The sequence below is a fragment of the Thamnophis elegans genome, chromosome Z (genome assembly GCF_009769535.1).
Source record: "Thamnophis elegans isolate rThaEle1 chromosome Z, rThaEle1.pri, whole genome shotgun sequence".
NCBI classification, from domain to species: Eukaryota; Metazoa; Chordata; class Lepidosauria; order Squamata; family Colubridae; genus Thamnophis; species Thamnophis elegans.
This window is the reverse complement of record NC_045558.1, coordinates 66,843,765-66,867,704: the sequence shown is the minus strand read 5'-3', so window position 1 is coordinate 66,867,704 and position 23,940 is coordinate 66,843,765. Positions and strand designations below refer to the sequence as shown.

At 41.9% G+C, this 23,940-nt stretch overlaps 1 protein-coding gene across 1 annotated transcript in view; it reads right to left on the bottom strand.

The window, feature by feature from the left end:
- The window catches only part of BMPER (BMP binding endothelial regulator), a 464,374-nt gene that overhangs the window by 152,817 nt on the left and 287,617 nt on the right, over positions 1 to 23,940 (bottom strand). The window contains exons 8-10 of the mRNA XM_032234511.1: positions 19,380 to 19,489; positions 11,041 to 11,181; positions 7,315 to 7,419 (exon numbers count right to left, since the gene is read on the bottom strand). Coding sequence (XP_032090402.1) covers positions 7,315 to 7,419; positions 11,041 to 11,181; positions 19,380 to 19,489 — 356 coding nt within the window. The remainder of the gene's footprint in view (positions 1 to 7,314; positions 7,420 to 11,040; positions 11,182 to 19,379; positions 19,490 to 23,940) is intronic.

Genomic DNA, 23,940 nt, shown 5'->3' with positions numbered 1-23,940 from the left:
AGACTGGTATTTTCAGATAAAGTTGTTCTTTCGTTTTAAACCATGCAGATAACAATGCATTTCTAATATAGTGTCTTTGAAAATAGCTATGTATCATTCTTTCTAGTGGATCTTCTAGTATAAAAACCAAATCATCTACAAACGCCTGTAGCTTATATTTCTCTTTTTTAAAATTTCCATTCCTTTTATTTCTTCATCTAGTCTAATATTTCTGGTCAACATTTCCAAAGTCAGTATAAATAGTAATGGGGAAAAATCAATGCCATTTGTTTTCCAGGATGTTTTTTATAACACTCCAATGTGTTTAAAATCATTCTCATGTTGTCTTTAATCTGCCTGACAAAAATCCATTCTGATCTACATGTGTAAGGCAAAACTTGCTTGTGGGTGCGAGGGGTTTGGTATTTGGTATTTGGTATTTATTACACATTTATAGGCCGCCCTTTTCCCTGAGGGGACTCAGGGCGGCTTACAATCAAAGGGGAAAGGGAGTGTAGGACAAATACAAAAAGAGATGTGAGCAAAGGTAAATTAAACAGTAAAACACAACATTCACTCAGCATTCGGGAGGGGCGAAAGTAGACTTATCCCCAGGCCTGACGGGCTAGCCAGTTCTTGAGGGCTGTGCGGAAGGCCTGGACGGTGGTGAGGGTACGAATCTCCACGGGGAGATTGTTCCATAGCGTCGGAGCCGCAACAGAGAAGGCTCTCCTCCGAGTAGTCGCCAGTCGGCACTGACTGGCGGATGGAATACGGAGGAGGCCAACTCTATGCGATCTGATGGGACGCAGGGAGGTAATTGGCAGAAGGCGGTCTCTCAAATAGCCAGATCCACGACCATGGAGCGCTTTATAGGTGGTGAGTAGGACCTTGAAGTGCACCCGGAGATCGACAGGTAGCCAGTGCAGCTCGCGGAGGATCGGTGTTATGTGGGCGAACCGTGGTGCGCCCACGATCACTCGCGTGGCCGCATTCTGGACTAGCTGAAGTCTCTGGATGCTCTTCAAGGGCAGCCCCATGTAGAGCACATTGCAGTATTCCAGCCTGGAGATCACAAGGGCTCGAGTGACTGTTGTGAGGGCCTCCTGATTCAGGTAGGGCCGCAACTGGCGCACCAGGCGAACCTGGGAAAATGCTCCCCTGGTCACAGCTGAAAGGTGGTGGTCAAAAGTCAGCTGTGGGTCCAGGAGGACTCCCAAGTTGCTGGCCCTTTCTGAGGGGTGTAAATTTTGTTCCCCCAGCCTGAGTGATGGTATGTTGGTCAAATTTTTGGGAGGAAAACACAACAGCCACTCGGTCTTGTCTGGGTTGAGTATCAGCTTGTTTGCTCTCATCCAGTCTTTAACGGCCTCAAGACCCCGGTTCATCACGTCCACCGCTTCATTGAGTTGGCACGGGGCGGACAGATACAGCTGTGTATCATCCGCATATTGGTGGTATTTTATCCCGTGCCTCTGAATGATCTCGCCCAGCGGTTTCATGTATATGTTAAATAGTAGGGGGGATAGGACCGACCCCTGCGGCACCCCATAAGTTAGGGGCCTCAGGGACGATCTCTGCCCCCCTACCAACACCAACTGCGACCTGTCCGAGAGATAGGAGGAGAACCACTGCAAAACAGTGCCGCCCACCCCTATCTCCCGCAGTCGTCGCAGAAGGATACCATGGTCGATGGTATCGAAAGCCGCTGAGAGGTCAAGGAGAACTAGGATGGAAGCATGGCCTCCATCCCTAGCTCTCCAGAGATCATCGGTCAATGCGACCAAAGCGGTTTCTGTGCTGTAACCGGGTCTGAAGCCAGACTGGAAGGGGTCAAGATAGTTAGCTTCCTCCAAGGTACGCTGAAGCTGGAGAGCCACCACCTTCTCAACAACCTTCCCCACAAAGGGGAGGTTGGAGACTGGACGATAGTTATTAAGGACAGCTGGATCCAAGGACGGTTTCTTCAGGAGGGGTCTCACCACCGCTGTCTTAAGCGCGGTGGGGAAGTACCCCTCCCAAAGAGAGGCGGTAACAACCGCCTGGATCCAGCCTCGTGTCACCTCACTGCTGTTGGCAACCAGCCAGGAGGGACACGGGTCCAGTACACAGGTGGAGGCACTCACAGCACCATCCTGATTTTTGCAGGATCCATTTCCACTCCTCGGTGGGAGATTTGGTAGCCCAAGTAATCTATTTTGTCCTGGTGAAATTCACACTTGAAAAGTTTAGCAAACAACGTAGCTGCCCTTAGCTTTTTCAAGATCACCTATACTAACTTAACATGTTCAGCCTTAGTTTCAGTGTGAATCAATATATGAACAAGATAAACCAAAACCGCCTTGTACAAGTGCTCATGCAACACTTCATTAATCAAGTGCATGAAAACAGCAGTTACACCTTGGAGTCCAAATGGCAAGATCTTGAACTGAAAACATCCCAATGGGCTTCCATTTATCCCCCTCCCAAATCTGGAGCCAGTAATAAGACTCCCTTATATCTAGCTTGGAAAAAATCCTCCCCTTTGCCAAATGGGCCAGTTCCTCATCAGAGGCAGCGGATACAGGTTTTCCTCACAAATAGCATTCAAATTTCCATAGTCCATGCATAGGCGTAATGAGCCATCTTTTTTTCCTGGAACAATGGGGGGGGGGGCAAGTTGTGCCTAGCAGATTGATAAAAAATTGAGGTTTTTGTCTATGAATTGGCGCAGTTCATCCAGCTTCCGGGGGGGGTGGGGACCATGGCATAATGTTTTGGCTTAAGTAGTTTGGCACCCAGTAGAATCTTGATGGCACAGTCTGTTGGTCTATGAGAAGGAAGTTCATCTGAAACTGTTTTGCTAAATACATCACTTAACTCTCAGTACTCCCTGGGGATGCCCAGTAGGGGTCTGCTCATCATGGCAGCAGCTACTTTCAAGGTCCCAAAAGTTACAGCAAGGTAAAGCAAGAAATAGAAACAGAAACCCCATACTGAGATTCCCCCAACCTCCTCCCTCCCACCAGAATGACAGCATCCATATAGGAATCTATGAGACCTGACAACATCTTTCAAAAATCCTGGAAAACTAGGGGAACTACCAGAGGACTGGAAAAGAGCTGATATGGTTCCTATCTTCAAAAAAGGGGAAAAAACAGACCCAGGGAACTACATACCAATCAGCCTAACATCAATACCCAGGAAGATACTGGAAAATACGATAAAAACAGATCTGCCAACATCTAGATATGAAGTAATAACTAGAAGTCAGCACAAGTCTGTTAAAAACAAATCATGCCAAACCAATCTTATTTCATTCTTCAACACAGTAACTAAATTACTAGACCAATGAAATACTGTCGACATAATATACTTAGACTTCAGCAAGGCATTTGACAAAATAAACCACAACCTACTTCTTAGTAAACTAGAAAAAAACAGGATAGATAGCATCACCATCAGATGGATTTGTAACTCACTGACAAACCATACTCAACAAGTAGTATTTAATGGTACTACATCTACATGGAGGGAAATAAGTAGTGGGGTACCACAAGATTCGTTTTAGGGCCAGTACTCTTCAATATCTTCATAAATGACTTAGATGAGGGAATAGAAGGGGAATTTATTAAATTTGCAGATAATACTAAGCTGGCAGGAATTGCCAATCCCTAGATGATAGGCTCAAGATTCAGATGGATCTTGACAAACTTGAACACTGGGCCCTATCTAGCAAAATGAAATTCAATGTAGAGAAAAGTAAAGTCTTACACTTAGGCAAGAAAAACCAAAAGTACACATATAGACTGGATGAAATCAGGCTTAACAGCAGTAACTGAGAAAGATCTTGGAGTCTTAGTGGACAATTGCATATGAGCCAACAGAGTGCAGCAATGGTCAAAACAGTTCATGAAATCCTAAGTTGCATTAACAGAGGAATGCAATCAAGATCAAGTGAGGTACTCACTCTATGAACCCTTAGTAACATCACACCTAGAATACTGCATCTAGTTTTGGTCATCACACTATAAAAAAGATGTTGAGATTGTAGAAAAAGTGCAGAGAACAGCAACAAAGATGATTAGGGGACTGGTGGCTAAAACATATGACAAACTGTTGCAAGAACTGGGCATGGCTCGTCCAATGAAGAGAAGAACCAGGGGAGACATGATAGCAGTGTTCCAATATTTGAGTGGCTGCCCCAGAGAAGAGGGGGTCAAGCTATTTTCCAAAGCACCTGTTAAGGGTTTCTTTTTTGAGCAGTGTGTTGGATTAGAAGACCTCCAAGGTCCCATCCAACTCTGTTATTCTGTTAAGCTGCCTTCATAGGCAGAAGAGCACGTCAGAACAGTACGCAAACACATTTTATCTTGGACTCCACCTTCACTCTAATCTCCTTCACAGGAGAAAATCAAATGTTGTACCTTAAGTAGGAGGAAGGAAAATAGAGGAGAAAATGTAGTATTGTATTATGCAATGCTAGCAGTGAAATATGATAGAAATACAAATGAGATAATGTCTATTTACATAGAATAAAGTCTAAATTTATCATTGTATTTTTTTATCTGAGTTTAGGACACAACAAAAATAAAAAGTTCACATGATTGTAGATTGTACATTGTAGAAGTTTATTTATATGCCGCCCTTTTCCCTGGGGGGACTCAGGGCGGTTCACAACCCAAAGGGGAGGGGGAGACAAACTTTTAACATATAAGACAATACATAATTAAAAACACAACATTCGTACCATTCGGGCGGGTTACAGTCTTAGCCCCAGGCCTGACGGGATAGCCAGATTCTGAGGGCTGTGCGGAAGGTCTGGAGGGTGGTGAGGGTACGAATCTCCACGGGGAGATGCCATAAAGCACCTTCTGATCCTTTAAACAGGATATAACTCCTTCTCCCTTAATTCAACAAACATCAACTCAGCAGGAAGTGAGTTAACTCCTTGCTCAAGCCTGTGGCATAGCTGTTGCTGCTCTCTAGTTCCTTCTGTCACCTCGACTACAGCCCCCACAGTCCAGCTGATCTCTGCCTGGTGAGTCTTCCCACCTTAGTTGCCTCCACACAGCCCAGGCTGCTTGCCTGCCTTTGCGGCAGCCTACCTGATCTCTGCATGGGCAACTCAGCGTGTTGCTGACACTTGACTTCCAGCGCCAGAGAGAATGGGGTAGGGAAGTGGCCAGGCTGCTGCTACCTTTCATTGGGATGACACAGAGCTCCTCTTGCTGCCTCTTCTCTCCCCCCCCTCACCAGGCACAGCAGGGTTCCCTGCCCCTCATTTTTGCTGTAATTTGGGAGTGTGCAGCTGAAAGAGAAGGTGCCATGTGAGAAGATCCTCACATTGGAATCTATGAACTGGCAGGTCAAGGCAGTGGGGTATGTGGTACAGGAGCTCATCATCCTGAGAGCAAATGTTGGCAGGCTGGATGTGGGTGTGAAGGGCCTGGCTCCGCAGTGCTTCCTCACTCAGTTGAAAACTTCATTCAGCTTTCTGGAGTTCGCTGGCCAGGGCAGGAATGATTCCCGTGGACCTGCCACTGCTTGAACAGGGAAGATGATGCTGAGGAGGAGAAAAACCATGAGGTTTTGCACCAGGCGGCTGACCCTGCAGTGGCAGCTTGAATGGCCTGACTAAAGTTGTGCTCACTGCGAATCACCAATGTTGGCCTTAATGAATTCTGTGAAAGGCTTTTTGATATCCTTCTGCAGCTCCTTTTCAATCTCACCTGCTTTCAGGATGATGGGCCCCCACACCACGTACTCCACCACCATGACCGGCCAATTCATTGCTTCCAATGTGAGGATCTGCTTGCAAGGCGCCTTCTGTTTCAGCTGCAGCATGGTGGCTTCAGCTGCAGTGCTGCTCCAACCAGCCAGCCCAAGCTGGGCTGGCAGCTCATCCCCACCGGCAGCTGGCCAATGCTGTGTGGGGCATTGTCAGCCACACAGCTCTTTACTGGGAAGCGAAGGGGAGTGGCATGACAGCAACTTCTCTGCTCAGCCCTGAGAAGCAATGCATGGTGCACCAGTGTCCCGAGAGAAGCAGAGATCACTGCTTGCAAGCAGACAAGCAAAGGTAGCAAGTGTATCCCACAAAGCCTGCCGCTGCTTGAATGTGTGTGTGTGTGGAGGGGGGGTGTTGAGGAGAATGGAAAGACTCAGGGAGTAGGTGAGGTGGGACTGGGGAGGGGGGATTATGCTGCTCAGAAGCCCCTGCCGCTGCCTCCCCACACACAGAGAGAGGTTGGAGAGCTGGGAGGGGAGAGGCCAGATGAGGTGCCCCTTGACATGAGTGATGGTGAGTTGGCCACACCCACCCAGTCACACACCCCAGCCATGCCCCTTCTAAGCCAGTCAGAACAGAAAACTGGTTGTTAATTATTTGAATCCTACCACTGCACAGGATTCTGCTTTTGTCTTGTAAAAGAAAGCCATATATTATTGATAACATATGTGGTAGGTGTTATTAATCAATTGAGGGATTACTTAGAAATGGGCCATTTTTCTCCATGAATATTTATAAGCAGTTCCTATCTGGCAATCTTTGAGTGCTGCTTTGCTTCTTTTTAATAATCTAGATTTCTATCCATAGTTTGTTTTTTCTATATATGAATTTAAAAAAGCAAAACTAATTAAGATTTTGGGGGAAAGTTATACAATAAAAGCAGCTACTCTTGGTTTTTCCTCATTTGGCAAGGATATATGACCAGCCACATTTATTTTTTGTTTATTTATTAAAATAGCAGATGTGTATAAAAACCTATGCTAGGCATTGAGCAGCATGCCCTGAATAAATCTGAAGCTCACTTCAAGTTCATAGGTTCAAAATGTATTTTTGCAATGTATATTGCAAAGGAGGGGGTAGCAAACAAAATATAGAATGTACAAAGCCTATTGTAGGCTCTTGGTGAATATTTTTATGCCTACTATTATTACAGGACATTTTGATAAACAGCATGGATATGAAAATTGGTCCAGAGAAAATTGAAATGATTTACTTTCTTTTGCGAATTCTAGATCCTCTTGGGAATCAAATAATTCACATGGCATGAATGCAATTCTGGGTCTCAATATCTCCTGCTGCTTTTCTAACACAAATCTGGCTTCAGTCAAGTAAGAATGAGAACACTAAGAGTGTTCTCCACTAAATCTAAGAACTGGGTGGTTCTGCACCTTACCTTTCCATTCACTATTTAAAAAGTTAACATAAGCTTATTCTCTATATTGAGTTGTTTTCTGTCTGAAGGGCTCTTTAGTCTGCATGTATCAAGGATGTTAAAAAATTCTACCAAAATTCCTACCATTTATAAACAGCTCAACTCCTTCTAAAGAATTTATTGTTACACTCACATGAGGGCAGCTGCTGACTGGAATACATTGCTTCTTGCGACATTCTGTCTTGCCTTTTACACAGGCACAGATGGTACAGTTAATAGAGGGCCATATCTCTCCATCCTGCAAAAAGAAAAGAAAAAACAATACATCTATCACCTGGGATAGCAGGAAGAAGCTATTCCAGTGATTTTTTTGTCCTGTTATACAAAGAAAAAGCAAAATTCTCCATGTTGGAATTATGTCATTGTTTAGTCTAAATCAATTATCAGGTGTCCATTCCAACTGTCTGGATTGGCAAGCTATCAGGATAATTTTTCAGTTGGGTTCTTCCACATAGAGAAGTGTAACTCCAGACTTAATGAAGACACAATAGAATTTTCTATAAATCACTGGATTAGCTATATTTCTTTCTTACAAAAGAAAACTGTTCAATTTGTGGTTATCCTGTATCTTGATTGTCTCATTTGGGATGAGATAAATAGAAAAGTCTGATTCAATGTAACCACTATGATTGGCATGTTAAGTTATTGCACATAAAAATATTTGATTGTTCCATTAAGACAGAAAATGTATTCCCAGAAGTAGCCTCATTCTGCTTTAAGCCAGAAATATTGCTAATATTGAATTACTTACGGTGCTAAAGGCAGATATCTGATCTACTAAACATCTGAAAACATTTAGAAAATACAAAGATGAAATTACCTATGTTCTAGCAGGTACAGATACATTTGACTTCTTCCCACCTCCCATTCCCCCTCTCTATGACACTATGATTCCAACGTGTTGCTAAAATAATGCACTGGCTCAGTTTCTTATGGTTTTACATATGTTAAATGAAGTCCCTAAGGCATTCCTTCATCAATTGATGGCATAGACCTAGTCCAGGGATCTGCAAAGAATCATTTGGACCCATTTCCCACAGAAAAGAAAACACCTGGAGCCAATAATTTAACAACCAGTGTGACTGGGTAGGCATGGCCAACTCAACATCAGTCATTCCTACCCAGTCACATGATACCCCGCAGCCATGCCTATCCAGCCAGTCATTAGGCAGAGAACTTGTTGTTAAATTATTTGCCACGCCGGGCCACATCTCACCCGTCCCAGCTACTTCTTGCCACACTTGGCCTCGGGTGTATTGTTCACCTACTTACCTACCTCTGTGTATGTGTGAGTGTCTCACTCTGTCTCACTTTGTGCCTCTATCATTCTCTCTGTGTCTCTCTGTCTCTCTGTCTCTGTCTCTGGGGGTGTCTCTATCTCTCTCTGTCTCCCTTTATCTCTCTGTGTGTGTCTGTCTCTTTCTCGCTCTCTATTGCTGTGTCTCTGTCTCTGTATGTGTCTCTTTCTTTCTCTTTCTCTATCTCTCTATTTCTCCCTCTCTCTGTTTCTATCTGTCTCCCTTTTTCTTTTTTCTTTTCTTCTTTCTCTGTCTCTCTCTTTCTGTCTCTCTCTTTCTCTCTAACTCTCATTCACCTCTCTCTCTCTGTTTCTCTGTGTCTGTGTGTGTTTCTCTCTGTGTGTCTGTCTCTCTCTCTCTCTCTCTCTCACTCTGTGTGTGTGTGTGTGTGTGTGTGTTGTCTCTCTCTGTCTCTCTGCTGCTGTTGTTGACAGAAGCAAGTGGGGCAGGATCGCATTGTGGCTCCGCATGGTAATGGGCTCCAGGAGAAGGAGGAGGGGACCCTGTCTCCCCCATTGTAAAGCACGCTAAATTTCACTTTGCTGCACAAGGGGCTGAGAATGCAGTGGGCAGTGGACCCCTGAACTAGCCCTTTAATGGCCATCATATAAAAGCTTTTGATTACTTATTTGATAAAAAATGTTTCCACAACTATTAGTTTTTTTATTATAAGTAATCCTCTAAATAAATTACAGTAGTTACTGTACATAAGTTAGAGTGATAAGGCCACTTCTTTAGCAACTGTTCAATCGTATGATAGCAGTTAATAAAGGGAACCTATGACTGGATTTCATGGTTGCAGCTGTTTGCAGTGCTCCTACAGTCACATGATCACACATCAAGCACTTGACAACCTGTTCTCAATTACAATGTCACAGTGTCTAGAGATCATATGAACATAATTTCTGATCTTCACTGCTGACTTCTGACAAGCAGATCAGTGAAGAAGCCAGCAGGAGGTCACAAATGGGAATCATGCAACTGCATGGGATTCACCTAATGATGGCAACAAGGACTGCTGCAAGTTGATGCAATCATGTAACATCACACTTTACAACTGATTCCATTTACATTGGTAATCCTAGGTTTGAAATGATTGTATAAACTAAGTATCATTTTAAAAGAAAACCTGGAAAGGCAACTGCAGAGTAACATGAGAATATAGATATCATGCTATCCATATTAATTACACAGAAATAACCTTGTTGGAGCTTTCAACAAGGTTGTTGTGAATTATTCATTCATGTCCTTATTATTATCTACTTCCTTAAGGCAGCTACTTTAAGAAATTGGGTTATACATGATTGGTGTAAAAATTCAATGTCTCCAAAATATTGATTTCGGAAAATATTGTTTTCTGTTCTATAGAGAAATTAACCTAAAGTTGTGTTACATTTGTTTTGAGTAGTTTAGATTTTTTTCTTTTGTTTCATGACTTCTATCTTAAGCTTTACTTCCCTTAAAACTAATAAGTGTGAGTTAGCTATTTAAAAAACAAAACTAAAAGTGTGCGGATACACATAAAATTATTTTATGTGAGATGTTTCTCTTTTTTTCCTGATGTATCTCCTCTTTTTTCTGATATTTTACACTTCAATCTATGTCTATATAACTTTAAATTTCTATCTACCCACCCCATATCCAAATTGGAAAAGAGAAAATAAAAAGACAATTGATGAATTATTTTGTCTAAGACTGTTAACTAAACAAAGAAAATCCCTTACTGCAAATGACATTTTTACACTGTGGATTTGTGCAAATGAAAAAACCAATTAATTAAAAGAGGGATTAGTTACAGTAGATAAGTTAGTAAGAGATTTCGCTTCTTATCTGATTTTAGACTCTCGCAACACAAAGATGGTCTTCACAATTATACAAGTTCAATAAATAATTAAGGATAGGGGTGGAAATAGAGAAAATATCTTGTACCTCTTAAAAGCACAGGAATCCAAAAACATTGGAAACATTTGGAGGAAATCTCCAAATTTAATCTCTTTGGAAGGACCTTGGATAGGAGAGCAGAAGCAAATTATTCCAATATGTCCCAATGATATATTGTAATAATCTGCTGTCCCAATAATATGCCAATGCATGAAGCACTGTAAGTCCTGAATACTGTCCAGAAACATCAGCTAAGCTCTTATTGGCTCACTTGAAGTTGGAGTGGGAAAAAGAGGTCTTTGGCTAGATTGATTCCTACAAAATGTACAGAAATTCTCCTTCCAACACCATTAGAAGTACAGAATGCTGAAGAAAACAATTGTGCATTTTATGTAAAACACAAAGCCTAGAATGCAGAGCATTCTATGCAGATTCATAGCATTCCATTTAAAGAGATAGTTGATTGGTCATCTGCCTGGAGAAAATGCATCAGCATACTCTACCAAAGGACTAGCTAATTTCATAATTTGTTCAGTTTTACTGCATTTTTACATTTTGTTCATTTGGCTAAAACAATAGCAAAAAATATAATAAGAGCATGATTTTGAATGTACTACAACTTGTTAAGAAATCAAATGGTCTAGTGAAGTGATCCTGACACATAATTTAAGAATGTCTACCTGGAAGATTTTATTTCCAAACTTGCACACTTTCGTTTCCTCAGGAGACACATATAAGAGGCACTCTTTGCAGCACTCTTCTCTGGCTTTGATACAACCTCTGGGAGGAGAGCATTTTTTCTTACATACCACAGTGGAATCCTGCATGGAAATAAAAAGAAATGAGACTCCAGACAAGTAACAAATTGATTCTCACCATTAGGATTCAGTTAGTTAAACCTGAATATATTTAGAGATTATAGTTTATGCTACTACAGAATGGCTTAGCCACTACATTACACAAGCACCTTCATTAGAACCACACTAGAATAGGCTCGTTTCTTTAATTTGTATCACGAATGAAGTCGTGCTGGGCTTCCTTTTCAGCATTAGCTTTTGTGTGTTCTTGGGGTCTTTTAGTGGCTTTCTGGTGTTGGTTTTAGGATTTTAGAGGCCCAGAGGCATTCTCAACCAGACTTTTCAGCCTGGAAGCTGGAGATTATCACTAATATTTGCAGTTGTTTTCTACAATGAGTCCTAGTGACATAGTCACTTGAAGAGTGCTATGCTTGAATTAGCAGGTATCTGAAATGCCACCTCTGGAATGGACTTCAGTGGCTCTCTTTCAACCAGCATGAATCTCTAGTGTGGATCTTGCTATTCATACGAAAAATCCAGAAGCACCTTTCTCATGGCAGGCTTACACATGAGGCCAAAGGTTAGTCAGGCAAAGTCAAAAGCAAAAAGTCTGAGTGGGATCCATCATGATAACAATGCACATCTTAACTTGGCCTGTTAAGACACATGTTTTAATCTGCTCCATATATAAATTTCGGTCTTCCAGTTGACAGTTTTGATTTTCTTTGTGGTAATGGTTTTTCTAGTAGCTGAAATAAAAACTACTTTATCAAAAGCTATGTTTTTGAATCTCTGCCCATGAGACTTTTAGTACCAGTATCAGCCTGGAAGGAACAAGGCAATGGATAATACATTGTATTTTTTAGGTAGATCTGCCTTATATTTGTCACTAATGATTTATATACTGTAGGTTAACTGAGTAACAAAATGGGTAATTAACTTTCAGGCCTAAGAAAAGGTAAGGGCAACCACTTTTGAAATGTTGCCACAAAACTTTAGGGACTAATCTAGGTAGTAACCAGGAGTCAACAATAACTCAAGGGAATTCACAAAATATTTCTTCTGATTGCTCAGGACTCTCAATCCACCAAATCGCCTTTGCTAACTTGAGATACTAATAGTTATTTGATTGGTTCTTTGGTTTGAACATTTTCTTCCAGAACATTTATGACAGCTGCCCAGAGTCAGACTTCAGAGTGAGATAGGTGGCATATAAATATGATAAATAAATAAATAAATTACTGGCACATAATCAGAGTGAGTTGGCAGAAGAAAGATGGAATAATTTGGCTATAACAGCAGTTTCTGTTGATAACCAAGCAAACAGCAACCCCATCTCTGCAAATGAAGAGAGTTGTCCACATTCTAACTCTTTCACAGCTGCCTTGAGTGATTGTTTGCCTGCATCCAAAGACAACAGCATGTACAGGCAAGGTATATATATATTGGTCCCAATATGTAAAGTATTTTAAAACAGGAATCAAATATTTATATAGAAATAATGCATGTTTCCAAGATTTCAGTTCTTTTTAAATATTTTTTAATTTTTTAATTTAAAACAAATACATCATCCTTCTTTACATGCTATAGAAAGGGTATCAGTTGGTTACAAAAAAAAACTTTCGTGCATCTCTTCCACAGTCAACAAACATAATTCATATTAACTTAAGTATTTTAACTCAAATATTCATACATGTTACCATCATCATATCTCCATTTTCATTTGACTATAATTGTTTAAGCGTCCATCATGAAATATAACAAGATTTAATACATAACCACATACTGGCCTTTCAATTACTATTTCTAAAATCCTCCACTAACACTAAATCCTTATGTCCTATTCTAGCTAAACATCCATAATATTTAATAACAAAGTTTTCTAATCCTCCTTTCCAAATCACTAAAGTTTAAATCCAGTTTCCTTATGTTATACCCATATCTATCTATCTATCTATCTATCTATCTATCTATCTATCTATCTATCTATCTATCTATCTATCTATCTATCTATCTATCATCTATCATCTATCTATCTATCTATATGTTGTTATTCTTATCCCTCTTTTATTTGACTATATCCTATATCATAACATTTCCTTCCAATAATCAAAACTTTAACTGTATCTAACTTACTTATTATTATTATACAATTGTATCACAGCGGCCAGTTGTTTCACCGGATTTGGCATTGGTTACTAGTCGGGCCCCACCCAGGGGCCTAGGACATCGTAACATATTTTCGTAATATGTGTGGAGATCCAAGCAGTGCGGCTTTTTGCATTTGACTGATGGTGATTTTGTCAATTTTTAACTGTTTTAAATGTAATTCCAGTGCTTTTGGAATAGCACCTAATGTGCCAATTTGTGCTACTGAATTGTGCCGCAATTTATAATCAGTCTGCGCGATTTTTTTACAGCAGCTGAGTATGTGATCAACAATTTCATCAGCTTCTTTGCAAAGTCTGCATTTGGCATCATCAGAGGATTTTTCGATTTTGGCCTTAATGGCATTTGTGTGGATAGCTTGTTCTTGCGCAGCCAGGATTAGTGACTCTGTTTCTTTCTTTAATGTACCTGTTGTTAACCATAACCAAGTTTGTTCACTGTCCACTTTATCTTTTTTTTTCTCCAGAAATTGGCCATGCAGTGCTTTGTTCTGCCAACTCTCCATTCTTGATTTTATCACATCTTTTCTGTAATGGAGAGTTGGCAGAACAAAGCACTGCATGGCCAATTTCTGGAAAAATATTATTATTATTATTATTATTATTATTATTATTATTATTATTATTATTATTATTATTATTATTATACAATTGTATCACAGCGGCCAGTTGTTTCGCCGGATTTGGCATTGGTTACTAGTCGGGCCCCACCCAGGGGCCTAGGACGTCGTAACGTATTTTCTTAATATGCGTGCAGATCCAAGCAGTGCGGCTTTTTGCATTTGACTGATGGTGATTTGTCAATTTTTAACTGTTTTAAATGTAATTCCAGTGCTTTTGGAATAGCACCCAGTGTGCCAATTACCACTGGAATTACCACTGCTGGTTTGTGCCATAGTCGTTGAATTCGATTTTTAAGTCCTGGTATCTTGCGATTTTTTCATGTTCCTTCTCGGCGACCCTGCTATCACCTGGTATTGCGATGTCTATGATTGTGACCTTATTTTTCTCAACCAGTGTGATGTCTGGTGTATTATGCGCCAGTATTTTGTCGGTTTGTATACGGAAATCCCACAAGATCTTGACCATCTGATTTTCGGTGACTTTTTCAGGCTGATGTTCCCACCAGTTTGTTGCTGTTTTAATATTATATTTTTTGCACAAATTCCAATGGATCATTTGTGCTACTGAATTGTGCCGCAATTTATAATCAGTCTGCGCGATTTTTTTACAGCAGCTGAGTATGTGATCAACAGTTTCATCAGCTTCTTTGCAAAGTCTGCATTTGGCATCATCAGAGGATTTTTCAATTTTGGCCTTAATGGCATTTGTGCGGATAGCTTGTTCTTGCGCAGCCAGGATTAGTGACTCTGTTTCTTTCTTTAATGTACCTGTTTTTAACCATAACCAAGTTTGTTCACTGTCCACTTTATCTTTTATTTTTTCCAGAAATTGACCATGCAGTGCTTTGTTCTGCCAACTCTCCATTCTTGATTTTATCACATCTTTTCTGTATTCTTGTTTTGTCTGTTGGGCCTTCAGTAGATTTTTGTTCTTTACTTCGATTAATAGATGTTCTTGACTTTCTTTTAAATAATCAGCCAGTGCATGTTTTTCTTCTTCAACTGTTTGCTTCACTTGTAATAATCCTCTGCCACCTGATTTTCGGGGCAGATATAGTCTATCAGTATCACCACGTGGATGTAAACTGTAGTGCATTGTCATTAGTTTCCTGGTTTTTCGGTCCAAAAGGTCCAAATCAGCTTGTGTCCAGTTAACTATGCCAGCTGTGTATCTTATAACTGGTATTGCCCAGGTATTTATGGCCTTGATTGTATTTCCACCATTCAATTTAGATTTCAAAATTTTCCTAACTCTGTTGGTGTACTCTCGCCTGACAATAGTTTTTACTTCTCCATGCTTGATGTTATCCAACTGCAGAATGCCTAAGTATTTGTAGGCTTCATTTTCTTTGCATTTAATTAGTTGGCCATTGGGCATTTCAATTCCCTCACATGCAGTGATTTTGCCCCTTTTTATGGATACAGTGGCGCATTTTTCCATGCCAAACTGCATTGAAATATCGGTGCTGAATACTCGGACTGTATTTGTCAATGATTGGATTTCTATTTCTGACTTTCCATAGAGTTTCAAATCATCCATATATAGTAAATGCGAAATTTTTTCAGCTTTTTTGGCTGTTTGGTAGCCTAATTTCATTTTTTTTAAGATTACTGATAGTGGGATCATTGCGATGATGAAGAGAAGAGGTGAAAGTGAATCACCCTGGAAAATTCCTCGCTTGATATTAACCATTCCGTAGTTCTCATTCCCTATTGCCAACTCAGTTCTCCATTGTTTCATTGCCTTTTCAGTAAAGGATGTAATATTTTTGCTAATGCCAGTTGTTTCTAAGCATTTTATGATCCAACTATGTGGCAGTGAGTCAAATGCCTTTTTGTAATCAATCCAGACCATATTCAAGTTCGTTTTTCTGTTCTTACAATTTTCTAATATCATTTTATCAATTAGAAGCTGATCTTTTGTGCCCCTGCTCCTTCTTTTGTTGCCTTTTTGCTCTACTGGCAAGATGTTGTTTGTTTCCAAATAATCCATCATGTTATCTGCAATAATGCCTGTGAGTAATTTGAAGGTTGTTGGTAAGCATGTTATTGGTCTATAGTTTTCAGGTGTTGTTCCTTTAGTTGCATCTTTCTGAATCAAGTATGTTTTTCCAGTTGTCAACCATTCATCAATTTGGCCCTTTTGTAAAATTTCATTCAGTTGCCTGGCCAATATTGCATGTAAACTGGTCAGATATTTGAGCCAGAAACCATGTAATTGGTCCTTTCCAGGTGATGTCCAATTCTTTACCTTTTTAACTAGATTTTTGATCATCTCAGTTGTTATTTCTAATACTTGCATTTGTTTGTTGCCAATGCTTTTCTCAAAGTCATGTATCCACTTTGCTTCCTTGTTGTAGTCCTTTGCATTTTCCCACAATTCTTTCCAGAATTCAACTGTGGCCTGCTTTTCTGGTTTTTCACTTTTGGTGTCACCATTCACATTAAGACTTTGATAAAAACGCCGTTGGTCTGATAGAAATTGCTGATTTTGTTTATATTGGATGATTCGTGCCTCATATCTTTCAATTTTTCTAGCTGTTGCTGTTATCTGCTGTTTTACAATCTCTACAGATTGTAAAACAGCTTCATTGATGTTTCTTGTATCCAATCTATATCTTCTGATTAGCCGATCTATGATTTTGTTGTTTTTAAGCCGTTGCTCATGCATGTTCTTTAAGTTACTAGCATCTGCCCTTAATTTTTTGATTTTTTGTTCTAGACGGATTTTCCACTTTGGCTTTGATGCTTTTTCTGTTGTGTGACTAGGTACTTTAATTTTAATGCCTAGTTCATTAGTGACTATTACAGCTGCGCTGTACATTAACTGGTTTGTTTCCAAGATGGATCCCGGTCAATTGTTGAAAACACTGCATTAACCATTTTCATGATAGGGGCCAAAATTTTCTTAGGCACAGTTTTATTGAAGATCTTATCCTTCAATTCTTTTTGTTTTTGAGTTAGTTCATCAGTTGGTTCAGTGATAACTGGTTCTAGTGGTGGTGATGTTATTTCCTCCCTGAGAGCTTCTTCTGGGAGTTCTACTATAGTGTCTTTAGTTGTGTCTTGAATATCAGTTATTTCCGCTTGTGATATTGTTTTTTGGGTTTTGCAATTTGCCTGAATTTCCTCATGTTCAACTTTACTAAACACTTTATTCCGTATAATAAATCGCCTTTGATCTGCTAGTCGTTGTTCACTAACATTTGAATCTGGATATTGTTGTTTCCATAATTCATACATTCGCTTTAAATATCCTCTTTTTTCTGGCTCTGAGTTGTAGTAACAGGCCATTATGGCACGGTTTTCATCTGCACTATATTTTTGTCGTTTTGTTGGCTGGTCCACTTGTAGCCCACTTGTCGACGGATGTCCAGGGACCCCAACATCCGCCGCGGCCCTTGTTAACCCGCGCGACGACCGATGCGGTATGGAATTCTTATTCGTTTTTTTCACCATATTGTATGGGTTGGCGGGGGTTTTTTTTACGGGACCAGATGCCAACCTGATCCCAACCTTCCTCCTTTCTCATCCGGGCTTGGGACCGGCAACGGCGGAGTTATTATTATTATTATTATTATTATTATTATTATTATTAACCTTTATGTATAATCCAAAGGGATTGCTAATATTCCTTACATGGGTACCATTCAATATTCATAACCTATTATACTCATCATAACACTACACATTGTATACATTAGTAACATTATCAGTTATTTATTTAAGCTATATCTATTGTCAATAAATTTTACTAAGTTTAACTAGTTTTAAATTATATTCTTCCATCTATCAACCTGTATCTTTCCAATAACAAAACAGTCTCTTATCTTCTGCCATTTGTGGTGCCAGTCCTCTAATCATCTTCTTGATCAGCTTTGAATAGACTCCTCTTAGCAATTCCTTGCTTATAGGATCTCTCATATAATCTTGATGCCCCCTTTCTGTTTTCTTATTCAGCTTATCTTTGATTGTCAGCAGTGTTATCAATGCTTTTGCTAATATAATTTCTCTCTTTAAATCCATAGATTTTTATTTTTCTTCTTCTTCTATATCTTGCCCTCTGGAATAAATTTCCTCTCCATTTAATTACTCTTTCAGTATTCCATTCTTTCCATTTTCAGAGACAAACCAATCATCATAAATATTAACAGGTTTAATCTCTTTATATTCATTTTCCACTTTGATTTTTTGAGTTTTAACCACCACATTTTGCATTTGATAGACATCCTCAATTTCTTCATTATATTTTGCTGTTATATGCTCTAAGTCTTCCAGTTTCTTCTCTATCCTTTCATATATATTTGATAATTCTGTACTTCTGAAAGTATCTTTTGCAAGCTTGAGATTTCTGTTTTCTTTTGAAATTGTGCCATTTTCCCAGCTAACAAACACAGCTGCTCTAGCTTGGAAGGTTAATAAAATTAAAATATAGATTAACAAAAATGTTTGTTTTCACTTTTCTCTGATTAAAGATATACTTCAAAGGGACATCTGTGCGCTTCCCTTCTTATCGCTCTCTGTAGCCAAGCAGTGAAACCTTGTAGAGTCAAGTCAAAACAATCAGTGGAGAAAAAAAAGTGTTCCATTTTCAATACACAAACTCCAATCCACAAACCCTCCCAGCCTCCGAGCAGCAGTGATACCATTGCAAATCTAATTTCTTTTGTATCTTTTTTGTATTTCAAGTTAGAAAAAAGAGTCCAATCTTTAAATGAGTTAGAAAAATACCCACAGTAATGAAAGAGGAAAACTTTAGTCCATAGGTTACAAAGAACAATAAAAGAAAAAATGGAAGAAGAAAACTTAATCCATCCATTTCAAAAGGCTTGCATAAATTCCATCCATGAAGATAGCATTTAAAAAGTTAGATAACCACTGTCCAAAACCATTCTAAATTTAATTCCGCCGCTTGATTCTTCTGTTCTCCAATTTAGATTAATTGTAATTTTTTTTATAGGCAATCTCTTTTTAAAACAGTAAAAGTTCCTAACCAGCTGGAAACACTTTCTCTTTCCGTATCCTTCTGTTTTGGAGCTGCCCTGACTTTGTCAGCCTTGGCTGGATTTTTTGTTGCCGGCTTGAAGAACTTCTCTTGCCTCTTTCAGGGACTTTGTGATGTCCCTGAGGTCAGCAAGATGTATTCTTCCTGTTCACCATCTCTTTGGGACAGTTTAGGTCCGATTGGACCACCCAGTGGCAAAAGTATTGGCTGCGGTCTCGGAGCATCTAGACCGCACGTCCATATCGTTGCGACATTGGCTTCTCCCTCCCTCCAAGATTTCAGTTCTTGAATTTACCTAATCCACTGTGACTTATGAGATATAACTCTCATATTACAAACGGCAGCAAGTTCCTTAGTCTCAAAGTATATCAAATTTATCATATAAAAATTCCATTACTATGGAAAAAAGAATTATTAATGTCTTACCCTGCATGTACATGTAGTACAGTTGTCATACCTAAAGGAGGCTCCATTGTCATAAACTTCACTATGAAAGAGACAGCTTCCAAACAGGAGATCAAATACTTTCCTCTGCCCTGCATATAAATAAGAGAAAGAGAATGCAGTTAAAAAGAAAGTGCATTGTAGCAAAATCTGAACCCCTTGAGGATAGCAATGGCTAAATTTTTTCTTTGCCTTCAGATGGTTGTCCATAATTTTGCATCCCAGAAACAGTAGTCTTAACTGAATGAAAAGTAAGATTTTATGTTGTTATTTTTTAAATTAGTTATTCAAGAAGTTGCACTCCCTTAAAAAACTGGACAGCACCAAATTGGGAAAGACTACTATAATTTTTATCCCCATATTAATTTAATTTTGTCACTATTTCTGACAATTGTTGACATTTCAAAATTGAAATAGCAGACATTGTATTGTTATAAGACATGGCACAGACAGCAAAAAGGGAAAAAAATGAATAGTTTCATTTTATTTGAGTTTGAGTTTCATTTTATTTATATGCCGCCCTATTCCCTATGGGACTCAGGGCGGCGCACAAATCCGAAGGAGGGGAAGGGAAAAAACACAAAAACTACAAAAGTACAGGGCATTTAAAAAACAACCAACAGCCACACGATTCGAGAGGGGAAGGGAACTCATCGACCCCAGGCCTGCCAACACAGCCAGGTTTTAAGGGCTTTTCGGAAGGCCTGGAGAGAGGTGAGGGTCCGAATCCCTGCGGGGAGTTTGTTCCAAAGGGCCGGAGCTGCCATAGAGAATGCCCTCCCCCGGGTAGTAGCCAGATGACATTGGCTGGTAGACGGAACCCTGAGGACGCCTACTCTGTGTGATCTAATGGGTCTTTGGGAGGTATTGGCAGCAGGCAGTCTCTCAAGTATCCAGGTCCAATACCATGAAGGGCTTTATAAGTGACGACTAGCACCTTGAAGCGTATCTGGAGACCAATCGGTAACCAGTGCAGCTCGCGGAGGATAGGTGTAACGTGGGTGTACCGAGGTGCACCCACAATCGCTCGCGCGGCTGCATTCTGGACGAGCTGAAGTCTCTGAATGCTCTTCAAGGGCTGCCCCATGTAGAGCGTGTTACAGTAGTCCAGTCTTGAGGTCACGAGGGCATGAGTGACTGTTGCGAGTGCCTCCTGGTTCAGGTAGGGACACAATTGGTGCACCAGGCGAACCTGGGCAAATGCCCCCCTGGTCACAGCCGACAAATGATGTTCTAAGGTCAGCTGTGGGTCTAAGAGGACTCCCAAATTGCGAACCCTGTCTGAGGGGCGTAAAATTTCACACACCCCAGCCTGAGTGATGGAGTACTAGCCAAATTTTTGGGAGGAAAACACAACAGCCACTCGGTCTTGTCTGGATTGAGCGCAAGCTTGTTAACTCTCATCCAGACCCTGACAGCCTCCAGGCACTGGCACATCACGTCAACCACTTCACTGAGTTGGTACGGGGCGGACAGATACAACTGGGTATCGTCCGCGTACTGATGGTATTTTATCCCATGCCGCTGAATGATCTCACCCAACGGCTTCATGTAGATGTTAAACAGGAGGGAGGACAGGACCGAACCCGTGGGGCCCCATATTTCAGGGGCCTAGGGGTCGACCTCTGCCCCCCGACCAACACCGACTGCGATCTGTCCGAGGGGTAGGAGGAGAACCACCGAAAAACAGTGCCTCCCACCCCCACCTCTTGTAACCGTCGCAGAAGAATACCATGGCCGATGGTATCAAAGGCCGCTGAGAGGTCAAGAAGCACTAGGATGGAGGAATGACCTCCATCCCTGGCTCTCCAGAGATCATCGGTCAATGCGACTAAAGCGGTTTCCGTGCTGAAGCCAGGCCTGAATCCAGACTGAAAGGGATCCAGATAATCGGCTTCATCCAAGGACTGTCGGAGCTGAAAGGCTACCACTTTCTCAACAACCTTTGCAACAAAGGGGAGGTTGGAGACTGGATGGTAGTTATTCAAAATGGCTGGATCCAGAGATGGCTTCTTCAGGAGGGGTCTCACCACCGCTGTCTTCAATGCCGGAGGAAAGAAGCCCTCCCAAAGGGAGGCATTCACCATTGCCTGGATCCAGCCCCGCGTCACCTGCTTGCTGTTCGCGACCAGCCAGGAGGGGCACGGGTCCAGTGCACACGTGGCGGCACTCACCGCTCCCATGGCCTTGTCCACTTCATCAGGAGTAACAGGTTGAAAGTCAGTCCAGAGATGTCGCTCAAGACCCTCCCCCGGTACTCCGGCTGGCTCTGCACAATTGGAGTCCAGGTCCATCCGAAGCCGAGCAACTTTGTCTGCAAGGAACTGGACATACTCCTCCGCTCTACCTCGTAAGGGATTATCCGCAACCCTCCCATTCAGGAGGGAGTGGGTTACCCTAAACAAGGCGACAGGGCGCGACTCAGTGGACACTATCAGAGCGGCAATATAGGTGTTTTTAGCTGTCCGTATTGCCGAAAGATATGCTCCGATGCAAGCTTTTAAGAGTGCTCGGTCTGACTTGTATTTACTGGACCTCCAGGGGCACTCTAGGTGTCTCTTTTGGTGCTTCATCTCCAGGAGGTCCTCGGTAAACCAAGGAGCCCTCCTGGATCCACTTCCGCAGATCGGCCGTAAAGGCACAATCCGGTGGAGAGCCTCAGACGCTGCTGAGTTCCAAGCAGCAATAAGGTCTCCACCAGACTGCGGGCGAGAGTATCAGGCATAACACTAAGCGCCGTCTGGAAACCCTGAGGATCCATAAGACGCCTGGGGTGGAACCACCTAATTGGTTCCTCCTCCCTACAGCGGGGGATTGGTCTCTGAAAGTCGAGCCTCAGTAGGAAGTGGTCCGACCATGACAGGGGCAAGATCTCACTGTCCCTCAAACCAAGATCACAACTCCACTGCTCTGAGAGAAATACGAGGTCAAGTGTGTGACCCGCTGAGTGAGTCAGGCCCTGGATTACTTGGGTCAAGCCCATGGCTGTCATGGAAGCCATGAACTCCTGCGCTCCATCAGAGTGTTCGCCGAGCGAAGGCAGATTGAAGTTCCCCAGTATCATAAGTCTGGGGAACTCAACTGCCAGCTCAGCTACTGACTCGAGGAGCGAGGGGAGGGCTGTCGTCACGCTGTTGGGAGGCAGGTACGTTAACAACAAGCCCACTTGACCCACAAGGTCCATCTTCATCAGCAAGGACTCACACCCAACAAGCTCCGGAGCAGGGATCCTACGAGGAACTAAGGACTTTCGGATAACAATGGCCACTCCCCCACCCCTTTCCTGAGGTCGTGGTTGATGAAGCACCTGAAAACCCTCTGGGCACATTTCAGTGAGGGGGACTCCTTCCTCCGGGCCCAGCCAGGTTTCAGTAATACATGCCAGGTCTGCCCCCTCATTTAAAATTAGGTCCTGGATGAGGGGAGCCTTGTGAACCACAGACCTGGCATTTAGCAACAACAACCTGAGACCAGGGTCCTGACTGCTCGCGCCATCTGGTCTTGGAGTGGAACTAACAGGGCCGGAAGGAGGGATCCCTCTATGTAGGGAACCCTCCTTCCCCGGTAATGGCTCGCCCTGAAGTTCCCGCCATATCTGCCCCTCCCCAATATGACCCCAATGTTCCGGCCCACTCCTGCATCTTTGGTTCCTCCACCCTCTCCCCAGGCCACCAGATTCACCAGCAGGCCCTTCGACACACACATCCAAGGGCCGGAATTAAGCCTGGGCCCCCTAACACTTCTGCCAAAGCACTCAGTGCAGGAGGTACCCAGCTATGCTCCCGGCCCACCATACACACACACACATACAATCAATCAATCCCCACAAACAAGTTAAAACAAGGGAAACAACAATATCATAGTAAAAGTGGGAACATTCAGTCAACCACAGTCATACCACACACTCTCCATACAATTAAAAATTACAAAAATTACAAATTTATAAAAATTATGAAAATCGCGCAATATAGCAATTGATTGAATATAGTCCAAAAAAGCCGAGGAGGGAGTAGTATCCAAGACCTCCCACACGAGCACCCGAGGTCCAGGGAGTAATAAAAGAGACATACAATGATAATAATAAAGAGAGAGTCCCACTTCCAGTCCTCGCTCTTATTACTGTAGAAAGTCAGTGGGGGGATGAATAGGCAGCCCAGCATGGCAGTAAAATCATAGGCCCCAATTTGCTCCCCAACGATGGTCCAGAGAGAAAGGCCAGGAAATGTCTGGGAGGCAAGTAGGCCACAGGCGGTGAATATAATAGCGAAAGTTGTGGAGCCAGCCATAGGCGACAGCAGGCCAGCAACACCCCTTCCCCTGGGAACAAAAGGACACACGGGAGCCAGGGAAACCCCACGATAAAGGGGGGAGGAAAAAGCCCCGCTCCCAGCTGTACCGTAACACTCCCAGTGGAGGCAGCCAGCCGGTAGGTCATCAGGCTAGCCCCCACTCCCACTCTCACCCTCATCTTAATCCTAATCTTAAACTAAACTAACCCCACCCTATAATTCTAATCTAACCCTACCCTGTCCCTAGCCTGACC